This window comes from Vanacampus margaritifer, chromosome 11, assembly GCF_051991255.1.
Source record: "Vanacampus margaritifer isolate UIUO_Vmar chromosome 11, RoL_Vmar_1.0, whole genome shotgun sequence".
Lineage (NCBI taxonomy): Eukaryota > Metazoa > Chordata > Actinopteri > Syngnathiformes > Syngnathidae > Vanacampus > Vanacampus margaritifer.
The window spans coordinates 11,384,565-11,410,961 of record NC_135442.1 but is presented as its reverse complement, the minus strand read 5'-3'; the positions used below and the strand labels follow the sequence as shown (position 1 = coordinate 11,410,961).

At 42.5% G+C, this 26,397-nt stretch overlaps 1 protein-coding gene across 2 annotated transcripts in view; it reads right to left on the bottom strand.

Annotated features, from left to right (window-relative positions):
* Positions 1-14,328: 14,328 nt before the first annotated feature.
* Positions 14,329-26,397, bottom strand: part of LOC144060030 (ATP-binding cassette sub-family C member 4-like) — a 37,716-nt gene continuing 25,647 nt past the window's right edge. Inside the window, exons 26-31 of one of the 2 annotated variants that reach the window (XM_077579136.1) lie at positions 24,154-24,309; positions 21,368-21,457; positions 20,735-20,907; positions 20,127-20,232; positions 17,934-18,068; positions 14,329-14,771 (exon numbers count right to left, since the gene is read on the bottom strand). In XM_077579136.1, the coding sequence (XP_077435262.1) occupies positions 14,706-14,771; positions 17,934-18,068; positions 20,127-20,232; positions 20,735-20,907; positions 21,368-21,457; positions 24,154-24,309 (726 nt within the window). In that variant the 3' untranslated portion in view covers positions 14,329-14,705. Of the gene's footprint in view, positions 14,772-17,933; positions 18,069-20,126; positions 20,233-20,734; positions 20,908-21,367; positions 21,458-24,153; positions 24,310-26,397 lie in introns of those variants that run through there. The other variant, XM_077579137.1, reaches the window with a different exon arrangement.

Genomic DNA, 26,397 nt, shown 5'->3' with positions numbered 1-26,397 from the left:
TGTGACGCTTTCACCCCCACCCCCCCTCTCTCTCTCTCTCGCTTTTTACCCATCTTGTATCAGGGGCCAGCATCTAGGGACACAATGTCGGAGCCCGAAGATGGGTTGGGGGGGTCTGTGCGCTCTTAACGCCACTCTCAGGAAGCGGGGACAATAAATCAATAGACTGTCCTCTCTGGTAGGGGCCAAATGTAAACAAATTGAAAAGGGCCGAGAACAAAACAGATTGGCCACTGAAACAGACAAACTCAATGGGGGGACTGCTGCGAGAAGACCCCCCCCCCCCTAACCCCCCATCCCGCCTTTGGGGTACTTCCCTTGCAGACGATGCTTGTCACTTGCAGCATGTTTTGCATTTTTAAAGAAAGGCCCATACATTCCAATGTAGCATTTTCCTTTAAAATTGCATGAAATTTATGGCAAATTTCTATCTAATTCTTCGACTTTGTAATTTCTAGTTCCTGACCATTAAACGCCCATAAGAGGGCGTAATGAGTACCTATACCTTGTAATAAGGCCAGGTAACGTCCGATACCGATATCTGGTTTCGGTACTCATCCAATCCCTAATAGAGAGCAGGGCTCTTTAACTCATTCACTGCCAGCCCACTTAAAATGGATCTTTGACGTCTATAGTCATCAATGGCAGTGAATGAGTTAAATGTTTTACATTTAATGCAGATCAGTGATTTACGGAAGAGGATTAGGGCCAGTGAAGAGGAAAAAAAGGTTGGCAGTATTCTTACTTTATTCTCCGAATTACGACTTTAAAGTGAGAATTCTGCGAATAAAGTGAGAATTCTCACTTTTAAGTCAAAATTCTGAGAATAAAGTCAGAATTCTGAATGCTCACTTTAAAGTTAGAATGCTGACTTTAAAGTGAGAATTCTGAGAAAAAAAGACAATTCTGTGATTAAAGTGAGAATTCTGAGAATAAAGTCAAAATTCGGACTTTAAAGTGAGAATTTTCACTTCTGAGATTAAAGTCGGAATTCTCACTTTAAAGTCAGAATTCTGAGAATAAAGTGAGAATCCTGCCAAACTTTTTTTTCTCTCTCTTCACTGGCCCTAATCCTCTTCCGTCGTGATTATACTTTGTACCACTAATTTCTATTTGTACTTCCTATTCCTTAGCTCTATCCAGGGCTCTTTATCTATTTTATATTGAATGCAGAGTAGCCTTGCTTTCTACTTCCTGTTCCTGCAACACATTGCCCAGGGGTCCGTATCAAATAAGCCAGTGTCTGTCAAAGCTGACTACAACTTCACAGCCATCAGATGGTGCTGTTTATTCACTCCAATGTTAAAATTGTATTGAATACAGAGCAGAGATTTCGCCTTCTGACTTTGATTTCTTTCTACTTCACTTAAGCAGACCAGTGGGCAGATGCAAATGTTTTTCTTTTTCTTTTCCTGGCTCGTGGGGGCACAAAAGCTTGAGCCCCTACGTGCCCACACAAATATGTGACAAGCAGGAAAAAAAGAATGGAGAAATTGGAATGAAGACATCAGACCGTACTGTATTTCTCCTGATATACAGCATGTAAACATGCTTCCAAAAGCCCACTCCCGTTGAAGATTTTGACAAGCTTTTTTGACCTCTTTATCCAGCTTTGAAAGTGAACATCTGCAGGTGTCGCCTAATTCGCCGGCGCACTCGTTTCTCGGCAGCCTCCAGTTTGCCGCTCAGCCGTCTCACAGCGTGCAGCATCGGGCGCTCGAGGCCACAGAACTTGCTGCGTGCCACAAGTTGAATTAATCAACCTCTTAAAAGGTTTTGCATTTTTTTGCTTCTCAAATGAGAGAATCTGTTGTCGTCTTTTTTTATCAAAGCTCTTCATATTTCACTGAGGTGGAATGGCGCGCGGCACATTTGCGAGGCAGAACTAATGCTATATAAATCTCAAGTAATGAGCGGGCCCCGGGGACGTCATCTAAATGAAGATTTTACAGCAATTTCAACATGGCTGCGATTTGACTCCTGCCTTAAGTGCAATTTTGTTTAACAGGTGCTCGGAGAAGTGTCGCTATGTCTGCTTTATTAATTTCTGGCGCGCAAGTGGGCGGGGGCGGGCGACGGCGGAAAAAGGGGGAGTTGACAAACACTAATCAAAAGGTTGAGAGTGGGATGATTCCGCCATTGAAGCAATGTACTCGCGCTTCATTTGCAAACTAATGATTCTGAACCCCTGCAATCTGTTTGAGGTCAGCTCCTGTGTATTTTGGATACGCTTGGCTATTAGCATCACTGAACGCTTCAGATGTGTCAAACCTGCCCCCTCCCTCCAGTGATAGCCACCTACTTTAATTTCCCTGCAGGCCTCCGAGGGGGACGAATTCAACTAAAATCACAAGCTGTTTTGTTGGCAATCCTTTGTGGCCTATAATGAATCTAATGAATATAAAGAGAGGCGAGCGCAGGGGGGGATTGGGGGGGGGGGTGCTGTGGGTCAACGGGATAGAGGCGAATACATTTCAACCACTGCTGTGTTGCTTTTACTTGACGATTTGTGACCCTCAACAATGGGACAATGGCGAGTGTTTTTCGTACCCTTAATTTGCCTTTGTGTTTCGGCCTCACCTCTTTCACCGCCGCGCGCTTAAAAGTCATCAGTCCGGAGAGGGCGAAAAAAAGCGCTGACCGCACGGTCGGACGGACAAAGGGGGAGGTTTTAAGATGAATCCTATCAGGCGGCCAGAGGAGCAAAAAAGGGAAAGGGGCTCAAAGACAACAAGTAAAAGGGTTCGAATTAGCCCCTGAAGCACTTCCTCTGCGGTCTATCGCACGGCAAACAGCACTTCCACCTCTTTAAAAAGCGAGCCAGCATGTGCAGTGGCGCCCGCGAGAGGTGTCGGGCACACGAATTAAAGCGCTTCATCAGATAAGAGCCAAAAGGCCGAGGAAGGCGGCGGGCGCGTTGCGTTGGGGGCAGCCGCGTCAAAGCCCGCGTGCTCCCCGGGGCCCCTCAGGTGCGGGCGGGATGGAATTAACGGGGTTATTGTTCTCAAATATGACCCACATTCACTTGAATGAATGGCCGCCGCCTGCACTCCAAACTTTTAAGAGCTCTTGGATAGAAAAAGTTCTGTATCACTGGTCCGTGCTGGTATGCTCCCCAGTCGCCGTAATGATTTCCATTCATAAACATGCGCTGCGCTACCCTCCACCTGGCAGCTGCCTCTGTGCGCAGGAGATTACTATTATGAACCCTCCAATCCCGAGGATAAACATCTCTCCACTTTTGAAGTTTGCCAGCATGAGGCATATTTTAGTGCCGTGCGACTTAAGCATCCCTTCGAGGTATCACTTGCCACATCTCCTCTCATTTTACATACATTGTTCAACTTTAATGGGGATCTAATTTGTGTTATCAGCTTATGGGGGCAGTAAGTAATAATTTGCATGGCTGCCCTAAGCAAATATGCCTCCATAAGCATCCCGTGGTATAGACACAAGAATGGATTAGCCTCCATATTGGCTATGCCCCGCCGGTCAGTGGTTTAAAGAAGCAGAACCGATAGTTTAGTTTGGTGACAATCGCTCTACCTTGAGATGCCGCCTGGGATAAAATGAAAATGACGGCGGCAGCCAGATGACATCGCCGCTTCTTATTTGCAGTAATGCATTAGGCGGTCTTATAAAAAAGCAAATACAAGGAAGAGCCTTTACCGAGATAATAATGAGCAGTTTGGATTGATGAGATCAGAGAGGTTCTGGTCTGGTTGTGATTGGAATTTGCAGTGGTGATCAACTGCACCGTGTCATACTGATGAATGATAAAATTTGGGTTGTCTTATTCAAGTATCAAAATATTTTGTCAAGTTAAACATTGTGGTAGTGTTTTCATAATAAATTAATGTAAATGTAATGTAAAAAAAAATGTATGTTTTTAGCAAATACAATTAAGGGATGATTTCCACAGTGTTAGTGAGTCTGCAACACCCCATAAAGAAGGTTGACATGCTCATCTCAAAATGTTATATTGTACTTCCAGAATACAAAGAGCACTTTTTTAAGTAACCCCCTAAAATGGTTTGTAATCTATTATTGTTAGTAAAATCTTATTTAAAAAATAAAAAATAAAAATAAAAAAGAAGAAAACGAAGTGATGAGCAACAACATTCATTTTTAGCCCAAAATGTTGCCCTTAAAAAAGTTAGGTGTGAAATTACTCAAGAAAAAAACTCACATACGAAAATAATTTACTTCTGCACTCTACTTTCTTTTCAATTTCCAAATATTGTATAAAATAAAATTAGACTAAATTCTTGCATCAACACAAAAAAATAAATAAAAACCTACTTTGGAAGCGCTAATCTATTCTTACAATTATTTAAAATTTTAGAAATCAAATTAAAATGCACAAAATACTAAAAGTAAACCCCCAAAATTGTCAGTAGTTTTTTTTAATTGAATGACTGAAATCCTACTAAATTCTCACAAGAAGCTCCATATTTAGCCACTCGCTGTTGGCACCGCAAAATCAGTTTTTTGGGGTGCGTTTGTTTTCCTTCCCAGTTGTAAAAGCGTCAGTTACGAGCTTGGATCAACTTCTCCAAAGGCTTGAAGACATGATGAGCTTGGTAAAGCCGAATGAATTTGACGATCTAACAAAATTTTGGAATAATTTAAAAAAAAATCTGGTTACGGGTTTGTAGACAAAAACTCATCTTAAGTAACCACAAGTATTGTCAGTACTTTTTGAAGGGAAAAAAAATCACCAGAAGTGGCTTTCTGGTGACATATTTAAAAACATGCCGCCATCTTGGATTTGTGCGGTTTTCTTTCCATCATAAGCAGCAATAGCAAGCTACCCCGAAGACTAGTTTGAAAAAGCCAATTGAATGCGTCCAAGAGTACTTCCCACCCTTGCTGACGTTGCACTCGGCCTTCATCATTGTATCTTTCAAGATCCTAAAGTCAACCTGTTCACCGTGAACTTGCATTCACGAGGACACAACATCTCCAGAGGAGAGGCGCGCTTGATATGCGACTGGCTTGCGTCAGGCATGTGCGTTCCGCCTGTTAGCTTAGTAGACAGTTAATTGCCATGGTGGGTGGTTGGAGCGCTAGGAGCCTGATCTTAGGAATATGTCATATTTGTTAATCGGACATGCAGATGCAAATAAAGTGTGACAGACTGTGACCAACACCGCGGGAGCATAAATACCGTTAACTTCAGAAATGTTCTTGGCGCGGGAATAACGCCGCATAAAAGCTGCAGCGACAGCCCTCCTGTTTATCTGTGTATTTATTTTGTCTCGCTATTTCCGTTCATAGGCCAATGTGACAAAAGAGATGTGATAAAAATAAAAATAATTTTTAGAAAAAATGGAATACCGCGGTGCCAGATTGTGTCTTTTTGTGCGCACCGCAGCGCCATGCTAGGTGGGAATTGTCGAGCTGATTGCATTAGCGGCAAAGAATTCCTGTTAAGTGAAATGTTCGCCGGCGTTGAATAGAATGCGACGGTCGGGCTTGCGCGACCTAATTCATATTCCTGGAAGGCTTTCTAATTTGCAAAACACGCCAGCTATCTGACAGGAGGGCGCAGCCTCTTCAGGAAGAAAAAAAAACAAACAAAACTGCGCCATTCAAAAGTTTGTAAAGCTCGTCCGCAGAGATTGATTAAAGTTGTAAAGATTTTGTATCAAAAGCGGCGCTGATTAGAGCTCGCTTGCTTGCTCATTTGCATCTCGCGTGCAATCTCGCGCTCGTAGCGTTGTTAATGCAGAAATAATATCAATGCAAACTATATTAATAACCGCGCGGCGCCGTGTCACTTAATCAATGAAAACAAATCATACACCTTGCCGTGATTATCCGGAGGAGGGTGAATATTAATGTGTGAGTCTGAATCAATGTCGGGGGGGTGGTGGTGGTGGTGGTGGTGGGGGGGGGGGTTATTTCGCCTCCTGTTTACTCGAGCTAAGACGATTCTTTCTTTTATACTTCCTCGCCATCCCAGAGATCGATGGGAATGTGACAAACAGGAAGAAGTTATTAGAGCAATTCGACAACAAAAACACGGCCGGTTGTATTATTCTCGAGTTAAACGAGGGGATACTCAAATTTCAATTAACTTTAGTTTGTCTGTGTTATTAATTAGGCGGGAAGCGAAGCGGCTTATTGTGTGTCATTATTCTCTTGCAAGTGGCATTAGTATGTAGCACGAGGCCAGCAAATTAACAAACACAAGAGACAAGACATGAGACGGGAAGTCCTTTTTTTTTTTTTTTGATTCGCCAGGTAATAGCGGCGGGCCCCCCGAAACACAGATTCTTTATTTCATTATTTGATAAGGAGGTCTCTAATGAAAATATGGGCCAGCAGCAACGCAAGTCAGCGGTGGGCGTGAAAAGAAAAGTGGCTCGGAGGAGGACGGTGGCGGACGGCCAATTACCTCACCACTGCGCTCTATTAAATCAAATGTGAAACGCACCTGGTGGGCTAATGGAGGTCAAATGTAGAAGCAAGCGTGTATGAGCAATGAAAGACAACACAAGTGGCACCGCTTTTAAATAAAAACACCGTCATTTATTTGACAATGTTCTTGAGCCGGAAAATTCGTCATTTTTGAAAAGTTGTAGTTTGGCATAGCAACACCAAATGGGGGGGATACAAAGTTGGCACCCATAACAATCACCAGCCCCTTCCTGCACGTGCCTGGAAGGGCTGCACTGTTGTTGGATGCATCATTAGCCTCATATCTTTGTGTTTTGGGACGGTCTTGCATCTTTTTTGATAATTTTTTTTTCTCCATATGTTTGTTGCAAACTGCAATGTGTTATGACACAGTTTTGTAAATAAACGCAAATATTGTGAGGTTTGTTAGTGTGTGTTGTGATATAAATCAAGTTCTCATAAGATGGGGCTTAGTTTTGTGATCCTGCCGGTATGAGTATTTTAAGAAAAAAATGAAAATGAATAAAATGACACCTTGGGAACTGCTTTAATTGTACATCAATAGCACACGTCTCCTTTAGGACCTCTGATTTTTATGTCCTCGTTGAATTTTTTGAGGACATGAAACTTTTCACAAAACCCAATTCTGTCTTCCCAAAATCATTGTTGTGTAAATGCGCCCCGAGGCTGCACTAGCCTCACAGATCACAATGTCCCAACATTCTCCTTGTTGGCCCGCCACTCATTTTTGGCTTCTTTCAACCGAAGGATGCCGGAGGCCATCACGCACGTCAAATCTCAGAACAATGACAAGCCGACTATCGGTTACGTCTCACCTGTAATCAGCCGCCATGCGTTAAAGAGCATCTTTTTTTTTTTCACCTCCTACCGCCTTGCGCATTCTTGACTGCTTTTTGACACGAGCATTGCGTCACGTGCGCCGCCTGTAGCTTCGACTTTTTGTGCCGAGCGGTGAATGGTGTGGCCTATCAGTTACTCACCGGCGGTGATGCGGTCGGTGATGCGTAAATGGTCGGCATAAATGGTAAGCACTTGCAACATGCAGTTAGCAATACGAAGTCATTACAAGTAGCATAGCGAGGTAAATAAAGTGAACTGAATACATTGTAATTAAAAATCTGCCACAAAACAGAAAAGTAACTGACGGGAATCCTGAGACGTAAACTTTCCATCGGATCATTTTTTGACATGATCGTCCAGATTTTACACGTTTTTATTCTTCCACGGTGATGTGTGTCAGATTAGCCAAGCCGGCTGCTGAGCCGCTTTTCCATTTTCACACCGATGGCTTCGAGAATAAAGACACAGCGTTGAAATAAATCGGCCCGCCGAGGAGACATCCCGGCATCAGATGCGAGGCCGATAGCGTCAGGCTAATCTTGCAGCAGCCGCATCAACTTAACTGCGGAGTTGCTGCAAAGACAACATGACGGAAGCTATGGATTTAATTGGTGTTTTCGTGATCATGATGTCTGACAATTTCCATTTTGAGAGATTCTCCATGCGCTCCTGCATGTTCCTTAGAACGGGGGTCATTAAAACAAACAATGACCACCTAAAATTCAAGACGCATAAATATATGAAATGTTTATTAGTACTTGTCAACAATTTTAGGAATAAAACATGTGGAAGTCAACCTTAAACATTTCTTGACAATAATATATGTGACCTCACTAGTCTAACTATGACATTCTGATGAATATTACATATGTGGAATATGAGTTATGAAGCAAAATCCAGCAGTTTTTATCCATCTCATGGGGGCGGCCATTTTGCCACTTGCTGTTGACTGAAGTTGACATCACAGTTGCTCAGGGCTCCGGCAACAACCAATCAGAGCTCACCTGTTTTCTGACGCTGAGCTGTGATTGGTTGTTACCAGAGACCTGAACAACTGTGATGTCATCTTCAGTCGACAGCAAGTGGCAAAATGGCCGCCCTCAAATTCCACTGATGGAATATTAACCAGAGTACCATATTTAGACTCGTGGTGCTGCATAGAACATATTATTATTTACAAAAAAAATGTGTTGACTTCCCCTTTAAATAATACTGGTTACTGTTGATTCACATTTTTTTCAAATTCATTTCAATTAGAATCCTTCCCCAGCAAAATGAAAACTGTTCGTGATTCCAATATTTAAATCAGGAAAAACAAGTCGTTGCCAACTACTAAAAGAAAAATACTGGAAAAAAATCGTTTAAAAATAGTTTTTGGGATAAACACGAGTTGCTTAAAAACAACCAATATGGATTTAGAATAAATCGATCAACCTCAATGGCACGAATCGATTTTGTAGACGAGAGAGAACAGCGAGGTCACCTGTGGTATACCGCAAGGGTCAATATTTGGACCAAAAAAAAAATGTATACTGTACATTCACGACATATGCAATGCTTCCCATACAATAATAAAAAAAAAACATTGGAACTGTTCAACTTGATCAATATTTACAATTGTGAATTTTGATGTGCTGTCAACACCGAGTTGGGCCGAGCCACCGACTCGTGTGATTGTCATCGTCATTGTTACGTGGTAGAAATATTATTATATATAATTATTATAATACTGTAGTTAGCAGATAGGCTAACTGTTAAGCCGAGCTTATTCTTATTTTCTGTCTGACTGGATGCTCTCTGGCACTACGCTGCCTCTCACAGGTCAAAGTTGGTACTATGTCCGCCATCTTTTTTCCCCTTTTGTTAATGATGCAAAATTGTCATCAAATTAAAAGGCAGAGAAGATTTTTTTTTTAAATCCTCCACCCGGGTCAGAGTTGTCCAATTTATAAAGGAAGCGGCTTGTTGTTGTTGCGTCCCACTTTATCAGGCATGCAGCAGCATTGTCCCCTGGGAGTTAACTTTTCGTCTGTTTATTGGCATGCATCTGAAGCCGCATGGGCGAGATCATGTCTCCGGGGGCCACAAAAGCAGGCAAATCACTGTGCATTAAGACCAGACACACAATGGACAACAATGGCTTGCATAAACACTATTTAGAACTATTCACATGGCATTGAAGAGATGGGCGTCGACTGGCCATTGCCGCAAAGCCGGCGCATTGTGGCGAGGTGAAAAGAAGTCTAATGAACAGGAAGCCTTATTTGAGAGAGCTGACAGTAACCGTACAACAGGCGCTTTGTGCGCTTGCCACCAAGCCTGTGGCTCTCTACATTAGGAGAAATGATGAGAACGTAACCTGAAAAGACACACTGGGCCCTTGGACCCGCGTAAATGCAAGCGCACAAGAATGGAGGGACACACACACGCACACACACACACACATGCTGTCGCCACCTTCACCCAATGACATGCACACAACATAGACAGCTCTCATGGCCTCCCTCAGATAAATTCCCAACCCACACGCCCACGCACACACACACATCAAACCCGCTCCGAGCCCGATGGAACTTTGAAGTGCATTGCGGTTAGTTTGCCACCAAGGAGTCTCAATTTAAAATGTCGCAGTTAAAATGTCATACATTTGAAATGATATCAAAGTCTGCAGGGGGAGTTGGCAACTTTTGGAGTTCACACACACTCACACATGGACACACAGAGTCGACCACCCACCCCCCACCCCCCTCCCCTCCCCAAGCTTCATCAATCTCGGACAAAGGGATGACATCACCAATAAGCGCAGGGCCTTTAAGTAAAAAAAAAAAAAGAGCCTTATTTACTGATGAGCTGAGCCCCCCCTCGGGCTATTGTCTCCACACTTTCCCTCTCAGGCGGGAGAATCAAACGGCACTTTTAGAAGGTGGCCGAGCATGGCCTGGGATTTAAAAACTCATAAAGTATGCAAAGTAGTTTTGGGGTGGGACACTCTCAAAAAAGGGATACGTGCATTGTGCTGTTTCGTCGAAGCCATAGTGGAAGTGAAAGTGTTGAAGTATTGGAGGATCTAACATCAAAGAGTGATTTTGTTCACCGTAATAAGCAAGTCTCAGGCAGGTAGGCAAATTATACCCGGGTGGGGGGGGGGGGGGGGTCACAGGGGGGCGCATATGACCTGTGCGGTTCTTTAACACGGCCCATCAAGCATTTACCTGATCAAGTCTCTTGTAATGTTGGTTGCATTAATTGAGATGTTTGCCCCTTAAAATTAGTATTAATTCAGAATTGTAATTCATTCAATACTTGGTTAAATAATTGACTGTAACATTAATTAAAACATATTTGTAAAATAAATAAATTACAAAGTGTGCACACAAATGTATTCATTCTTATTAAAATAAATTAAAAATACATAAATAAAATGTAATGCAAAATGAGATTTTTTTTTTTTATACGTATCTAATTTACATTTAATACTTTGGATTATTTTTGTTAGTTTGCTTTTCCTTCATTAAAAAAAAAAATTGTAAGCAGTAATGTTGACCATTGTGCGTGTTCAATTGCACACTTGATGGTTTAAATGGCACTCCAGAGACCAATTTGTTTGCAATAGCCAACATCAATATGTCCCCTTTAAAATGTTATGTAGAACAAAAAAGCATTTAATGATGATGATAGTTTTGAGTTAATCAGTTCTGTTTATATTATTAGTTATTTCCTATGAGAAAACCAGACAAAATGGATTTTTACCAGTATCTTTTCATTTTATTATATCTTATGTTGTTCTTAATATTGTATTTGTATGTTTTTAACAGTTTTTGTAAGGTGACCTTGAGTGTCCTGAAAGGCACCTATTAATCAAATTTATTATTATTATTATTATTATTATTATCCTGGAGAGCTCTTGTAATGGACTTTATTAACGGTTAAGGTGAATTTATGTCAACTCCATTTGTTGTGTGAGTGGAAGTGGGCCAAGTTCAGAGCAGGTGATTAACCGCAGAGTGCGGCTGAAGCATGCTGGGTAAAAATCAAGCTTTTATTGCAAATAGCGTGCTCACGTGCATTTATGATCAGCGAGTTAGTAATCGACAAACGACCATCAACACAGACTTATTTTTAACAGTGACATTTTCTAGTGACATCACATGCTTTTAAAGAGGCGCCATTTGTTGTTTGTTTGGCTTTGCCACACACACGCACCCGCCGCGCACACACTCACATCAGGCCTTGGGAACTTGTCACACATCCACTTTGTAGTCACTTTTAGAAAGACACAGCACGGCAACGTCTCCAGGGGGTGGGACGCTCCCCCGTGTCACCAGCCGGGAACAAAGCCGCCATAGTCGATTCTCCTAATTTCAGCGCAGCCTGTCGAAATCCCGCTCGCTCGCTCGCTCACTTCCCTCACTTTCGCTTTCCGTCTCCCCTCAACGAGTACTCGCCGACGGGGTCGGATGCTCGCTAACTTGCCGCCATTCAGACGCTTGCGCAATTTGGTTCCATTTTGAAAAACTATCACAAAAGAAAACGCTGGCAAAGCAGAAAGTTAACGCCCGGGACAAAACCTTAAACAATGTGCGACGAGCATGTTTGTGTTATCGTCCACTCATCGACTGTATGTCAGTCAGTTAAATGGAGTTTCTCTTTAAGTGACACTATTTGTCATTTTTATTCAGGCATTGTGCTGACCGTATCCATTAAAAGCACATGTATTTGCACACTTATTAAATGACACCATTATTCCGGGGTGTCCTTCCGCCTCATAATACTTATTGTGCAAACTTGTGCGCGGCAGCTATCAGCCGGTGAACAGGAGGAATAATATGCTGACTGTGATGTAGATAGTGCCATTAGAACCCCCCCATTGTGGAGACCCCCCCACCCCCTTTGTCAATGCTGTGTCAGGTGCTCCAGCTGCCACGAGGTCCCCCCTGGCCGCCATCCTGACACGGCGACACAAAGTAATCACCGATCACGCTGTTTAATCACTGAAACAAGCACTCCGGAGCCCCCCCATCACCCCACCCCCACCCCCACCCTTTCTGTCAATATCCCACTGTCTCATTATCTGTTTGGATTGCACATCCTCACTGTCAGATAAACAGAGTGGAAAATTAAGATTAAAAATATGGTAATTTCATTTGAGGCAGCAGGCAGGCCCTTCTCACTGGCCCATTATGCTATTGATTAACCCCCCCACCCGCCACCCGCCACCCGCCCCCACACTTCCTCAATCCCTCCACCCCAATTCCATTTCTCTTTTTCAATGTAAACTTTAATCTATTTGCAAGGCAACAATTCAACTCCCGGGGGGCTCTTTGAGAGTAAGTAACCATTTAATATGACGCTGGCTCAACACTCACTGGCTTTAATGAATTGTCTAAATCTCCCTTCTGTGTACGTCTGCGCGTGTGTGCGTCGCACTTCACGCGCCAAAATGTGTGGCTTTTGCTAAGCGCGGCTCATCCATTTCTCAGCTCTTCCCGCCGTCCGCAGTTATGTGCAGCTCGCTTGCTAATTGAGGCGCTAATGACAAAATGACATTGTAATCGGGCCGTCGTCGTGATTGTGCCGCTGACATGTTGAATTAAGCAAAGACGCCACATGGCGCACTCAAACACATCGTTGGAGTCGCTCGATGAATGCCAGGCAAGAAAGACAAAAAGTCAAGTTGAGGAATGACATTTTTATTGCATGTACCTTGTATCCTATAGACATGTCAAACAGTTACAATAGTTATATTATATAAATAAATATATGTAGCTTGAAAGTGTGTCGCGACTGTGGCTCTCCTTTCCCACACGCAAGGGCATTACAAATGTCCATGATAGTGGGGTTTTCTGCAAAAGACAAATTAATTCCTTACAACGAGAAATTAAAAATGTGACTAAATCGGAGGTGGACTCGTGCTACGTTCAACCTCACAGCTTCCACTCTACTTGGTGGAACTGCTAGCTTAAATGAACGCAAACGTGGACATACCGAGAAAACGTTTTTGTCAAATACTTTACCAATTAAGATCATCCAACAAAATGGAAACATCAGACACAAAGATAACCCAACTAAACATAACAAGCTTTTTAAACGGTAGATTTAATCAAGGGGGAAAATATTCAATAAATATTATTATTGTTATTATTATTAATAAGAATAAAGTACTGGGCAAAAAAGGACATCCATGGCAAATTTCCATAGTGGAAAAACACTACTGACCAAAATGAACATAACGGCTTGTCTTACTTTGAACAATATTTGTCATTACGTCTTGCATAAATGTAGCAGCCTTTCAGAAAAAGAACATCATAGCAACAGTCATGGTGATGGTCGAGGGCTGCTTTGCTCATTCAAGACCTGGACAACTTGCTGTGATTGATGAAACCATGAAATCTGCTCTTTACCAGAAAATCCTGAGGGAGAATGTTCGGCCATCAGTTCATGACCTCAGGCTGAAGACTATTTGGGTTCTAGAGCAGGATAACGATCCAAAACGTGCCATCCAGTGGGGAAAAAAAACCTAACTGGAAGTTTTGGAGTGGCCTCGTCAAAGTCCGTACTTGAATTTTGATTGAAATGCTGTGGCATGACCTTAAAAAGGCCGTTGCTCGAAAACCCTCCAGTGCTGCTGAATTAAAGCAACTCTGCAAGGAAGAGCGGGTCGATATCTTCACAGAGATGTGAGAAATTCTTTCCCGGTTATAGAACATGCTTGATTTCAGTTGTTGCTACTGAGGGTGGCCCAGCCACTTATTAGGCTGTAGGGGGGAAGTGCTTCACACATGGCTAGGCATTGAATTTAAAAAAAAAAAATAATAATAAAAAAAAAAATAAAAAAAAACATCCTTTAAAATCTGTACTTGGGTTATCTTTGTTTGATATTAACATTTGTTTGATGACATTATACATTCACGTATAGAAACTAAAAAAAAAAAAAAATAATACTTGCTGTATAGAAACATAACTTTTAGGTGTTGTGTTTTCAAGCATACATGCTACATTTTTTAAGTGTTGTTCCCTGAGCTGAAGTTGACATACAGTACAGTACGGTGGTGATGTTCAAAGTGCAGGAAGACTCATCATTTTTATTTTATTTAAAAAAAAAAAATGGAGTAGAAGGCACAATCATTAGTGAGGTCTCCTTTCCCAAATAATACCGGGTTCCCGTGTGTGTGACTCAACAAGGAGAATTGAAGCTGTCATTCATTTAGTGCAATGGAATGAATACATTCAATATGTGCACTCTTTCAATCTCCAGCACAGGCTGGAATTACCCCCCGAGAAACCCGCATTGCACATACAATATAACATAGCAAGGTGTTATCAGTAAACAGTCACACTATCAATAAAGGCACAGACACACACCAAAGTGGACATTCCAATGTACAGCCAAATAAATAAATACTTCCGCTAGGACTCGGTCAAAGACGCTCTCCAAAGTGTCATAGAGACGTCTCAAAGACGACGTCCTGGAGGTGGCGCGCCTCCCGCTTTTTGTTCTCGTGCACCTGAAAGTATACGGGAAAAGCGGCGTCACGGCGTACGAGCGCACAATCGCGGCCACGATCTGTTGGCGGCCGCGTTTATGACAGCTGCAGTCGGCGCTGGCTTGAAGGGATTTGTCAGCCGCTCAAGCATGCCCGAGTGGCTTATTTAACACGGGGGAAACGTTCAGGCCTGCTGATAGGATGCAACAATTGATCTGGGAAGCCTTGAATTCTTCATACAGGAGACGGCATTATCTTACCTTATATATTACTTTATTTTTGACTAATAGTGTGCTATCCGTTTGTGTTTATTGTTTTTAAACATGCTGTTCAATTTCTACCCTTCTGAAAGTGAAAATATAAAAAAAGAAAAGAAAAAGAAAAAGAGGATCTTGGTATGCCTCTGTACTGTAGTGGAATAATCAGAATAAGAATTTTACCTAATTTTATTCCTAGCTGTCCGTGGTCCACCCAAAATGGTTCCTATCCACCATTTGAGAATCACTAGTGCTTGTTAGTTGGTCTGCCTAACATTTGAGAAGTCATGAGTTTGAAAATATTTCAATTAGAATATTGTGTGTACAGTTAGTCACGGTTTTATGATGGCAACAGTTCTAGCCTGGAACAAATTCATGGATTCATTATTCTCTATGGGGGGGGAAACAGTTTTGTTGTTACGTATGTAACTACGGTTCTATTTGGTCCCTCCCGACCACCAGGTGGCGCGTGCGGGATTTCCATGCCGTTTCAGCAGCGCCACCTGGCGGTCAGGAGGGACGAAATAGAACTGCATGGCCAACACACTATAACAAACTCCTTGAAGTACAAAATATAGCCTGATGGTGTAGTGGTTTACCCGCTTACTGGCTGCACGGGTAGCAAAATACAGCATTGAATGGCTGCCGTGTTCGTGGAGTAGGTCGCGTTGGAACCATGAGGGGGGGGGAAAAAATGACAAAAAAGCATCCAGCTATGAACGTATAATCCAACGCTTCCATTTTTGTGAGCTTTTCTATTAACTTCTTGTGAGAAGAGAATGCCATTCACCGGCAGAGGAAAGTTTGAACAAAAAAAAAGAACTGCAAACAGGAAGTCGGCAAGGCGCCATATCCAGAGAGGGAGCGGGAGAGCCTCTTTCAACGCGCACAAAGCAGAAAGAGGTTGATATCAGATTATTGAATGCGTATGAACTTGAGTGACAACTATAGAAACTTGTCACACAACATTTCAGTATTTAATGTAAAAGTGGTGCTAGACAGTAATCTGATGAAAGGGGAAGCGGCGTAACAATGCGGGAAAGGAAAAGGAAAGGCTTGGACAATACATCCCCGCCAGTGGAGCAGTGTGCCGGCTAACAGCACAGCAAATAATAGCGCAGTGTGCTGACTCTTTCAAATCACTATTTTACTCATTTCACTCCTCTGGCTGACGAGATGGACGGCGGCTGATAAAGTTGTGAGAAAATGAAATGATGCCCACTTTTTCTCATTGCACAAAGGCCCGTTTGAAGTTGCAATGCAATGCTATCTGCCGCCCCAGACAGATGCGCAGAGAATGGCGCGGAACAATGACGAGCCCGCCGCTCTTATCGCTCGTCACTGTCCGAGGGGGAAATACATCACAAATGAATTTCACTGAGAAAAATATGGACATTCTCTATTACAGTTAATCCCCATAGAAAGTTTATCCCCAATCGGCATGAAGTTAAACTCAATATTTCTTCAGGAATCATCTCGAAAATGATCTCAAAATTATGTGGAGGGGCGAAGATTATATGGGCACTTTTTGTGATCATATCTGTGGATGATGAATCTACAAAGAGACCATTTCTCTTGAAATTAATGTTCTGGTGGCTGTCGTGCTTTCATTGAAAATGATCAAGTCAAGTGTCCTTACATTGTCAGGGCTCATCTTTTGCTTCAATGTATTATTTTAAAAGTGTAGTGCTGGGTTAGTTGTTGGGTATCACTTATACATTTCCATGATGGGGAAAAAAATATGGATCCAGCAAATAATTCTATCACTTCTGATGCAATATCAATATACCAGCGTCAAATATGAACATTGTTGTGATTTATGCAGCGGCACTCCAAAAAAGAACGCAATCAATGAATTGTCTGTAGTTCTAAAGGATAGTTTGATCCTCAAGTATCAACATAAATCCAAGTACTTTTGAGCTATCGATTAGCGTACTATTCATGTATCATCATATCATTGTTTGGTTATCGTGTTGAAAATATTGTGCTGGTATGTGGTATATGTGATTAATCCATTCCAGAAAGTCTGACTGAACCCAAATTTCCTATCCGAAATTGTGTAAATCTAATGAATTCGTTTAAGAGTCTGGAATCTAGACACCCCCAAAAAAACAAGAAATATAGTTTTACACATTTAAGACACCCTTTTACCTTTATTCAAGACTATTGATGGCGTATAGAAGATGACGATGAGGGGAAAGGGAGGAGCCACTCGTATTTTGGTACGTTCTTTCCTGAATGAAATCAATAGCTGGCACTCACAAGTTTCTATCATACTGTTTGCCATCTGTTGAACCCTTTTTTTAGTTCCGATATCGTTTTTTTGGCCTCCGATACCGATTTCGATATCCAGCTTTGCCGTATCGGCCGATGCCGATACCATACCTATACCAATTTTTTTTCTCAACATGAAAAAGCTGTCCTGCCATTGGTTCAGAGCAATCAACGGCCAATAGGATATCTTTGCTCGGCATGCAGTGAACACGTCACACATCAGTGAATGTCGTGCATGAGCAAGACACAAGATGCTGCATCCAAAGTCCTATATTAGCGTGAGAATTAATGGTATCAGCATGTTACTTGTTAGTACTCACCGATACCACTGCTTTAATGCAGTATCGGGGCCTCTGCCGATATCGGTATCGGAACAACACTACCCTTTTTCCACAACTTACAAAATTCGGATGTATGCGCATTGATTATGGGAAACTAACGTCCGAGTAATTTATTTTTATTTGCAAAAAAACTGAGTGACTAAATCTATACAAAAAAATTTGTCCAAAATCAAAAAATATAGAAACTGCGGCATACAATTACCGAGATTCCATTGTATTACGGTATATTCTCGTTATTGTAAAGGAAATATTGTTTCGTAATACTATATTTTGAAGGGGAAATCTTTTGTTGGCATCATTTCATGAATTACCTGTTGAGCCGCATGCAACAGTGCGGCAGCCTCGGCTCGACCTGTCTGCTGGACCATTTGGTAGAAAAGCCCTTGGTGGTTCTGCAGTAGCACATAAGGCTCATCATATTCGTGGATCTTGCTGGCATCCAGGACCTGCAATCACACATACAACTACAGTCGTTTGTTGCTTGTGCCTGCACCTGCGTGTTATACTTTTCACATTTCAGCTTCTTGTCAGCAGCGGCGGTGGCTCGGAACCTGTCATTTGGTGTGACTCGTGTTGACAGAAAACACGTCCTGCTGGACTATTAGCAAGCATCTACTTGTAGCATGATAGCCGTGTGACGGTCGACTGCTGCGGACGGGCTTTAAAGGTCTCATAGTATGAAAATGAAAATTAGTCGGTTTTTCTATCAATAATATGCAGCCACAGCCTGACCAATCCAACCAGGTATGAAAAAAGTCAGTCCGCGTCTTCTTCAACTTTCTCCTCCTCCTTAAACTTCAGTGACTTGGTGACGTCAACAAGACACGGAATTGCACTTGACCCCGCCCCCTCGGCTTAGTGGCACTGCCTCCGCTAAAGGCTTGTCACAGCCACAGAAATTCGAGAAGCTACCTGCTTCTTTTTTTTCTGCGCCATGGAGAAAAATGGGGAAACAACGATCGGGAACAAGTGATTGCTTACTTGATCCAAGTCTTTGACAAGACAGTGGATTCATTTTATTTTTGAAGGACGTGTACCAACAGCATTTCCCGAAGGACTGTTTTGTTAATGAAAAGCCTGGATTTGCAAACGTAATGGATCGGTCCGAGCGGTGTGTACAGTGTGACACGACTGCAAATGTGAAAGAAGTTAGTTTAATATTTTATTTGGAATATATTTAGTGCCTAAAGTGGAAGCTACATTTGTTGTGTGGAGGTTGTTTGGTTACAAGAGGTCAGATATGATAAAGCAGACGGTGGTTGGATAATACTGAAGCGGTCGCGTATTGTTTGGCCAAGATACAATCCGCAGTAGTTATTTTGCCGTGACTGGCAACTCGCCACCTAGTTGACGTGACTTTGTGATGGTAACCGGTCGCTCGACGAGACGGCTTGCACATCGCAACCGCGCAGTCGCCTAAATGTGTACGTTTGTGTTATTCATAACCGCTTGTAAATGTCTACACGCATTCACGGCAAAATAACGCTCGCAGGAGAGTTGCCGGTTACTAAATAAATAACAAAAATACCACCACTGCCAAAACAATCGCAAACTAACGCTACAACATAGTGTCTGTAGTAACGTTATGCTACTTTTTCTTACGGTAAAACATGATGCCACTTTTCCACATATTGAAATAGTTCTCAAATGTGTACAAGACATGTCCGTCCGGCTCAAATTGGTACAGTTGTACCACACTGCTTCTGCTCTCATGGCCAGTCGTTTTCATTGACAACATTAGCTACCTAGCCGAAATCACAGCCCCTTTGAGAGCAAAGCCACCTAAAACAGGTTGTTTTGAACAGAGCGGGTTTTTTTGGGCTGATTAAGGGACAGCAAAAATATTCGATTTTGACAGACATGTATTTTACACATTTGACAACTATTTTAGAATATGGAAAAGTTGAATACTATGAGACCTTTAAGAACTGCATGCATTACAGGTGGGATCAAAACATGGAGTCGTGTCATGTATGGGCAGCAGACTGTAGCGTTCCCACACCTGGTTTAGACTTGGTAGTTGAGTTTGCATGTGGAACAACTACTCAGCATCATTACTAGGAATAGGCTCTTTTGATGGGGCTTTATTTAGTTCCCCCCTCAGAGCCTAATGTCAATTCTTAGTAGCAGAGTCTCTGTTATAGACTCTTGACAAATGCTGCCACAAATGGCACTAATTGGCACCTCTGCAGGCAGTTGTAGGAAAAGGGCCAAAGATAAAGTGGCACGAGAGCAGGCTCAAAGAGAGGAAACGCTTGTGAGGAGAAAAACAGCAGAGCGATGATTGAATTCGGTCTCTATGGAGGTTTGTTGCAGGCCCTTCAAAAATAAAAGATGCCTTCTGGCCGGAATGTGGCATCTACAAAGGGCTATTTTTCTAGTGAATGTTAAAATGTTTATAGGTTCCATATAGCATGTGGGGAAATGTAAGCACAATTAAAAGATAAATGTAGTTGTAACCTTTCGAAGGCAGGACAATGGAAAGTTACAGCCTGGTAACCTACCAGTATTCTGTCACAGTCAATGATGGTGTTGAGCCTGTGAGCGATGGTGAGGACGGTACACTCTTGAAACTTGCCCCGGATCGTCTGCTGGATCAGGCTGTCGGTTCTAAAGTAGCACAGAACACAACACCTGAGAACAAAACACTCTTCTGAAAGCGCCCCAGGCGGGGATTTTACGCGGCGCACTAAATGCGGCGAGGTATGCGTGGCTGTAGACGTGACAAAACAAAAAGGCTATCAGAGCTCAGTTACAAAGTGTCAGGATGTTCACTGGGGAATAGAAAATGTAAACACAAAATAACATTAGGATTGTCTGATTTATTTTGACAACATGGCGTGTTGATGCATCTGCGCTGGCTACGCACACATACATAACATGCATGCAATATTTTTGTTTCAATGCAGTTTAGTGAAAGGGTTGCTTAGATTGTATCTCACCAGGTGATCCAGAAATATAGTTTGTATTGTATTATTGTGCTTGACTACTCAAAATGAGAGAAAAATAGCCCAAAATCAAATGTTTATTTTTGTAAATGTCAATTTTGTATTCCGTATCAATCCTCCCTGTAAGGTTATTTGAATCCTTTTTGAGTGGCACTTCCTGCGACCTTGGGTCCACATTGGCTGTGGCCTCGTCAATGACAAGGATGCGGTTTTTGCGCAGGATGGCTCTGGCCAGGCACAGCAGCTGCCTCTGGCCCATGCTGAAGTTGGAGCCCGACTCAGTCAGCAGCGTCTCCAGCTTATTGGGCAGCTCCTCTACCGTGGCCTTCATCTGCACCTGCGGAGAGGCAGAGCATGACCCCCGGCCCTTCATCTCTCCGCTCTAAAGGCTTCCCGCCGAGATGCCTTTAAAGAAGCATCCAAACACACCCATTAAGCGCCTGGCACAATGCAAGGCCAGGTCCACTGATGACCTTGGCCAGTGCTCTCTTGTGGCCAGCCTCGAGCTTTAATCCAGGCCAGCAAACCCATTCAGAGGCAGGACCAGGAGCTGAAGCCCTTCACTGTGGGGGGAGCCTTCATCCTGATTGGCCTGACTGCCCAAACACATCTCCCCCAGCAATTTCAATGCTTCCCAGTTACAAGCCGCACATTGAGCGGGGCCCCATGGCCCTAATGGGATTTCCCCCCATGACTTGTGGCGAGCAGGGAGGCTGAATGGCGGCATTGTACAGGGGGACAGAGGGATCCCCCCCTGGGCCGGCAAGGGGGAATCATTCAGAGACAGGCTGGAGTACCTCTTGGAGTGCATTCCACAGGTCCTCATCTGTGTGCTGGCTCAAAGGGTCCAGATTCTTCCTCATGCTGCCCGTGAAGAGAACTGGGTCCTGCGGATAGATGGATATAGAAAGAGAAGGCCGTGGCCAGTGAAGATAATGACTAGGGCTAGGATGCATGAAAGGGTTAAGACGGCCTTTATGGAGCGCATCTAGGAAATGTGGGGGGGAAAGATGTTCACAAAAGGCTCGATACACTCAGGAGTCCCATTCAGTGCTTTGGCCAACTATGCTTCACTTTGTTGATCTTTTACTTGGAGGAAAATAGGGCTGAGAAGTGAATACAATAGATTTTGTACAGTAGCCACATTGCTAAAGATTAGTGCTTGTCATCTTAAAAATAACACTCATGTACGTGTGTGAAATGACTGTTGCGACAGGTGGGACACTTTCCAAGCCGCGCTCACCTGTAGCAAGGATGTGACATGTAAAGCCTTTTTAGGAGTTCGAAATTATTACAGTGTGAAGAAGCCCCTCCAAATGCATGGACGAGGCCACTGTGTGTGATAACAAAAGATCATTGATTAACACATAATACATAAGCAGAGTTGCAGATATGCTTTACACCTAACATTATTACTTACTGCATAATTATGAAAAGAAGTAAACCACCGTTAACGCTGACATGCCAAGTTTGATAACTTGACACTGTGTTGTACTACTTTGATTGCGAGTCCGCTTACTTTATTCAACTGATGTACAATTTATATACTTCTCAAACGCCTCTTTGAAACAAAAAAAAGTGGCATGCAAACTTAGGCCTTTGACTGAGGTAGATCTGCTTGAGGTATTGGTGTTTTGCTTCACAGTGGATTGTATGTGAGACTTTACAGGTTTTGACTGTATGCGAGTTAAAAAAAAAGTGGAACTTCTGTGAAACTGTCAGGCACAGTGAGATTTTTTATGTATTTTTATAACTCATGTCTCCACATTTTTATAGGTGAAGAGACAAGACTACACCATATTCCTACCCTTCCTACAAAAATAACACTTTTAGAACTTCACCTGTGCCTTAGATGCTTCACTGCTTTATTTCCAAGAAGCCTTTTTTAAATTCCCATTCCTGACAGCAAAAATAGCAGCGTGCCATTAAGCCAGTTGAAGTCCCAATTCAAACTAGTTTTGTGACATACTTTAATTGAGGATTTGCCGTTCTGTCGGATAAAAAAGCGCTTTCAAGCACAACTTTCCATTCAGCGATTATGTGCTTCACCAATTCTAAGCCCTCTGTTTGCTGTATATATATACAGTATATATATATATATATATAAATATTCTATATAGTTTTTTCTTACAAAGTCATTCCCTGGTAATTCAATACAATCTGTAATGGCCCCTTTTTAATGCCATATGCTAATATAAGATTATCATAATCAAATCTGTGGCTGCCAAATAATGAAACTCCTCACTGCAGGATGTATCGCATGCATATCACACTCGACATTCTGCAAGAGAAAATAAGGAAACCTCAAATTGCGTCCCAATCTTTTCTATGTGACAGGTTGACTGGATATCATGTCATTTTTGACATATAGAGTGTAAAAGGGTTTTCAGATCTGAATGTATGTGCATCCAAGCGGTTTGTAAAACTTAGTGCGATGCAGAGAAACATCTCCTAAAAGCATGTAGTTCTACTTGGGATTTTCGCTGCAGGAGCGAGTCAACACAGTCACATCACATCTATCTCAAATGAGTTGGGACCAGAAGGAAAAAGTTTCGCCCAAGCAGTGCCAGAAAACTATCAAATCCACAGCGATCCATTAATGAAAGTGTTTTTGGGCATTTTGGCTGCGATGGGGGCTAAGTGACGGTACAAGGGGGCTCTGACTGCGAGGATGGGGAGACTTCGTCTAAGCAGCTTTCCCATGTTTGGGGGGTAGAGGGCTAATCCCCTGTCAGGGATGGGGAGCTGCTCTCTTCGCAGTGCGGGCCGTGGGAGTCTCCTCCCCTGCCTCCACTCGGCTGACACTCACCCGCGGGCTGGCATTTTCCTAATGCCGTATCGCTTTCAACAAGCGGAAATAAAGTTAAACTGTCTCAAGGCGTCCGTTTGTCTCATTCACTTTGAGAAATCCTCTGAGTGACAACTCTTACTTGTTTTAGATTATAGGCAAGGTGCATAAAGCCGCCAAAAGCATGATGGTTTATGTAACCAGTGACACAGAATGGTTATGAACTAACAACCTCACAAAATGTCATAATTTCACCCTAAATGTCATTTATAACACAGTAAAGAAAAATCTGAGAGAAAAGCCCTCAAGTTAAACTAGTCATAATATGAGAAGGGAAAAAGTCATGACAGTAATGTTGTTATATTAGGAGTGGAAAAACGTCAAAATATTACAAGAAAAAGATTTTTAAAATGATGAAATATTCAAATAAATTTGATCTTGATATATTTCATTGTAGCAATATGATTCAGTTTGATTTGATGCAACTGCATCTTTTAAATCAAAACTGATTTTCTAAATCAAACCACTTTTTATTACACCCCTGTGATAAATATTAGAGCGCGACTGACACGTTGGACTGGTTGTTCATCCACCATTTCTGTGGAGATTGTTGTCGTTGCTAGAGGAACTACATTTTACTATTCTACTTCCATTTGCAGTGTGAATTGGAATGCATGAGAAAATCCTAGAGTTGTATGATAGGATATGTCGGCCATCTATAAGCAGTTGTATCTCGACTTATCTGTTTGGTTCATGTTAATAATGAAAAGTAGTAAGTGGTTATAACAAGCTGACCTGTGGAATGATGGACATCTTCTGGCGGAGGGTGTGCAGACCGATGTCAGACGTGCGAACGCCGTCAATCATGATCCTGCCCTCGGGTTCTGCCAGGCGGAACAAGGCCGAGATCAGAGAGCTCTTACCAGCGCCGGTGCGTCCCACAATGCCCACCTACAGGGGATGGATAGAAAACACAACTCACACAACCAGAGAAATCCGCAAAGAGACAAATTGCTTCCTTCCTAGTATAAATCACTGTGTTTTTTTGTGGAGCTGTCATGTGTCTGAGGGGCCGTGCATGAGGGGCATCTTGTGTGACAGCAGAACAAAAAAGAAGACTGATTGAAAACAGTTTAGGTGTTAACCTTCTGGGAAGGATGATATACTTCTCTTTTGTAAAGTCTAACTGGACTCTCAGTGAACTACATACTGTATTATATAACAGCCCCCAAACACTGGGCCTCATACTGGAAATCGGCAGTTGAAAAAATTAATCAATTGTTAATTGACAAGAGAAGTCTGTAAATTAATCCCTGTGTTAATTTTGCCTCCTTAACTTTTGCAGTTTAATGTCTGATTATACAGGCTAACATAGCTAGCATTTTAATAGAATTCACCAAGAGTTCTCCTAGACTATTTTGTATCATTGTTTTTAATATATTGTCCCTTATTTTTATTTATTTTTTTGAAAAGTTTTTATTTTTGTCTCGTACTTGCCACCAATCGCCCCGGGCAACCCTTTCAACAATGGCTTCCGGGCCACCGACAAGGGCTCAGGCTGACTTGTTGATTAAGTGTCAACAAAGTTACATTACACATTCTAAAAACTCGCACGGTAGGTTAATTGAAGACTCTTAACATATACTGTATCCAGTACTATGCGATTGGAGTGGCGACAAGTTCAGGGTGTACATCGCCACTTGCCTATCCCAAGCAGTCAGCGGGTATAGGGTCCAGCACACTCGTGATCCTAATGTTGATAAGCGGCACAGAGAATGGATGAATGGGATGTCCTTCGCATTCAAATGGTTTACTTAATCTTACACTTGTAAAAACTTTACCTTAAAAACTTCTAGAACAGAACAGAATTGTTTCAAAATCCAAACACATTTGTTGGCTGTTAGGCTTTATTGTGTGATTGATGTTTGGTCTGGCATATACAAAGTTATCTTTTGTGAAACCGATCTGTGATACAAAAAAGGTTGCAGACCACTGCATTGTCGGACATACAGGGCGGGGTTTGCCCCAGTGTTGCACTACTTGGAAATCCCCGTGTGTTTTTCTTGTGGTGGAGCTGTGTGCTTTCACACAATTCTCCAGAGGATGCGGGATATCAATGGCGGATGATGGTATTTTTCACTCTAGTCTTACGGTTGTTTGTCACCTTCCATAGGCAGTGTGGGTAACCACTGACCAAATAATCCAGTTTGGTACGAAAATGTGTCATACTGTGTCAGGGAGAGTTGGAAAATCAGCTTATGTACAGAATGTGACCTCAGTGAGGAATGCTGTAAATGAATGTGCTTGTTTGGGTGACATGCAGCAGAGAGCCCACCACACACACACGCACCCTCCCTATGTCAGAGCCAGTACCTCCACACTTATCAACCTATTCATTGTGAAATCAGCCACCCTGCCCAAGCATAGCCATGCAAAAACACACCCCCTTGCATTAAACACAATCCCAATCATCCTCAACCATCTCCTTCGTCTCTCTCTCTCTCCCCGCCATATGCCTTCCCTCTCTCTCATAGTGAATAAACACTTGTCACCGGCAGGTAGCTGAAAATGCAAATGTGGACCGAATGGATCCACTCGAACAGTCTTAATTACAAGATATGTATTCCATGAATCACAAATGGTATAGTGCTGGAGAATCAGCAGCACAATATGCTGTCCTTTAATAATTGATTGGGAAAGAATGCCACGTAACAATGAAGCACATCCCACCTTCTACACTCGCTGCATATCAACCTGCGTCATGGGCTGTGCACACCACTGAGGAAGATCTCGCCTTTTCAAACGAGGACTATGATTATTTATAAGGAGCTTAACATTGTGTGGACCTCGTTCCTTTGTACAGTGGAACCTCAGTCAAAGTCAAATACGATGTATTCTGCAATGTTGCTTCGCTTCCAAGTTGCTTTATTCCACATGCAAATTTTCCCTATCCCAAAACAAATCATGTCATGTTAATTTGTTCCAAACTTTCATACAAATATAATGAGAAGGGCCTGTGTAATAAAAGTAGAATAAAAG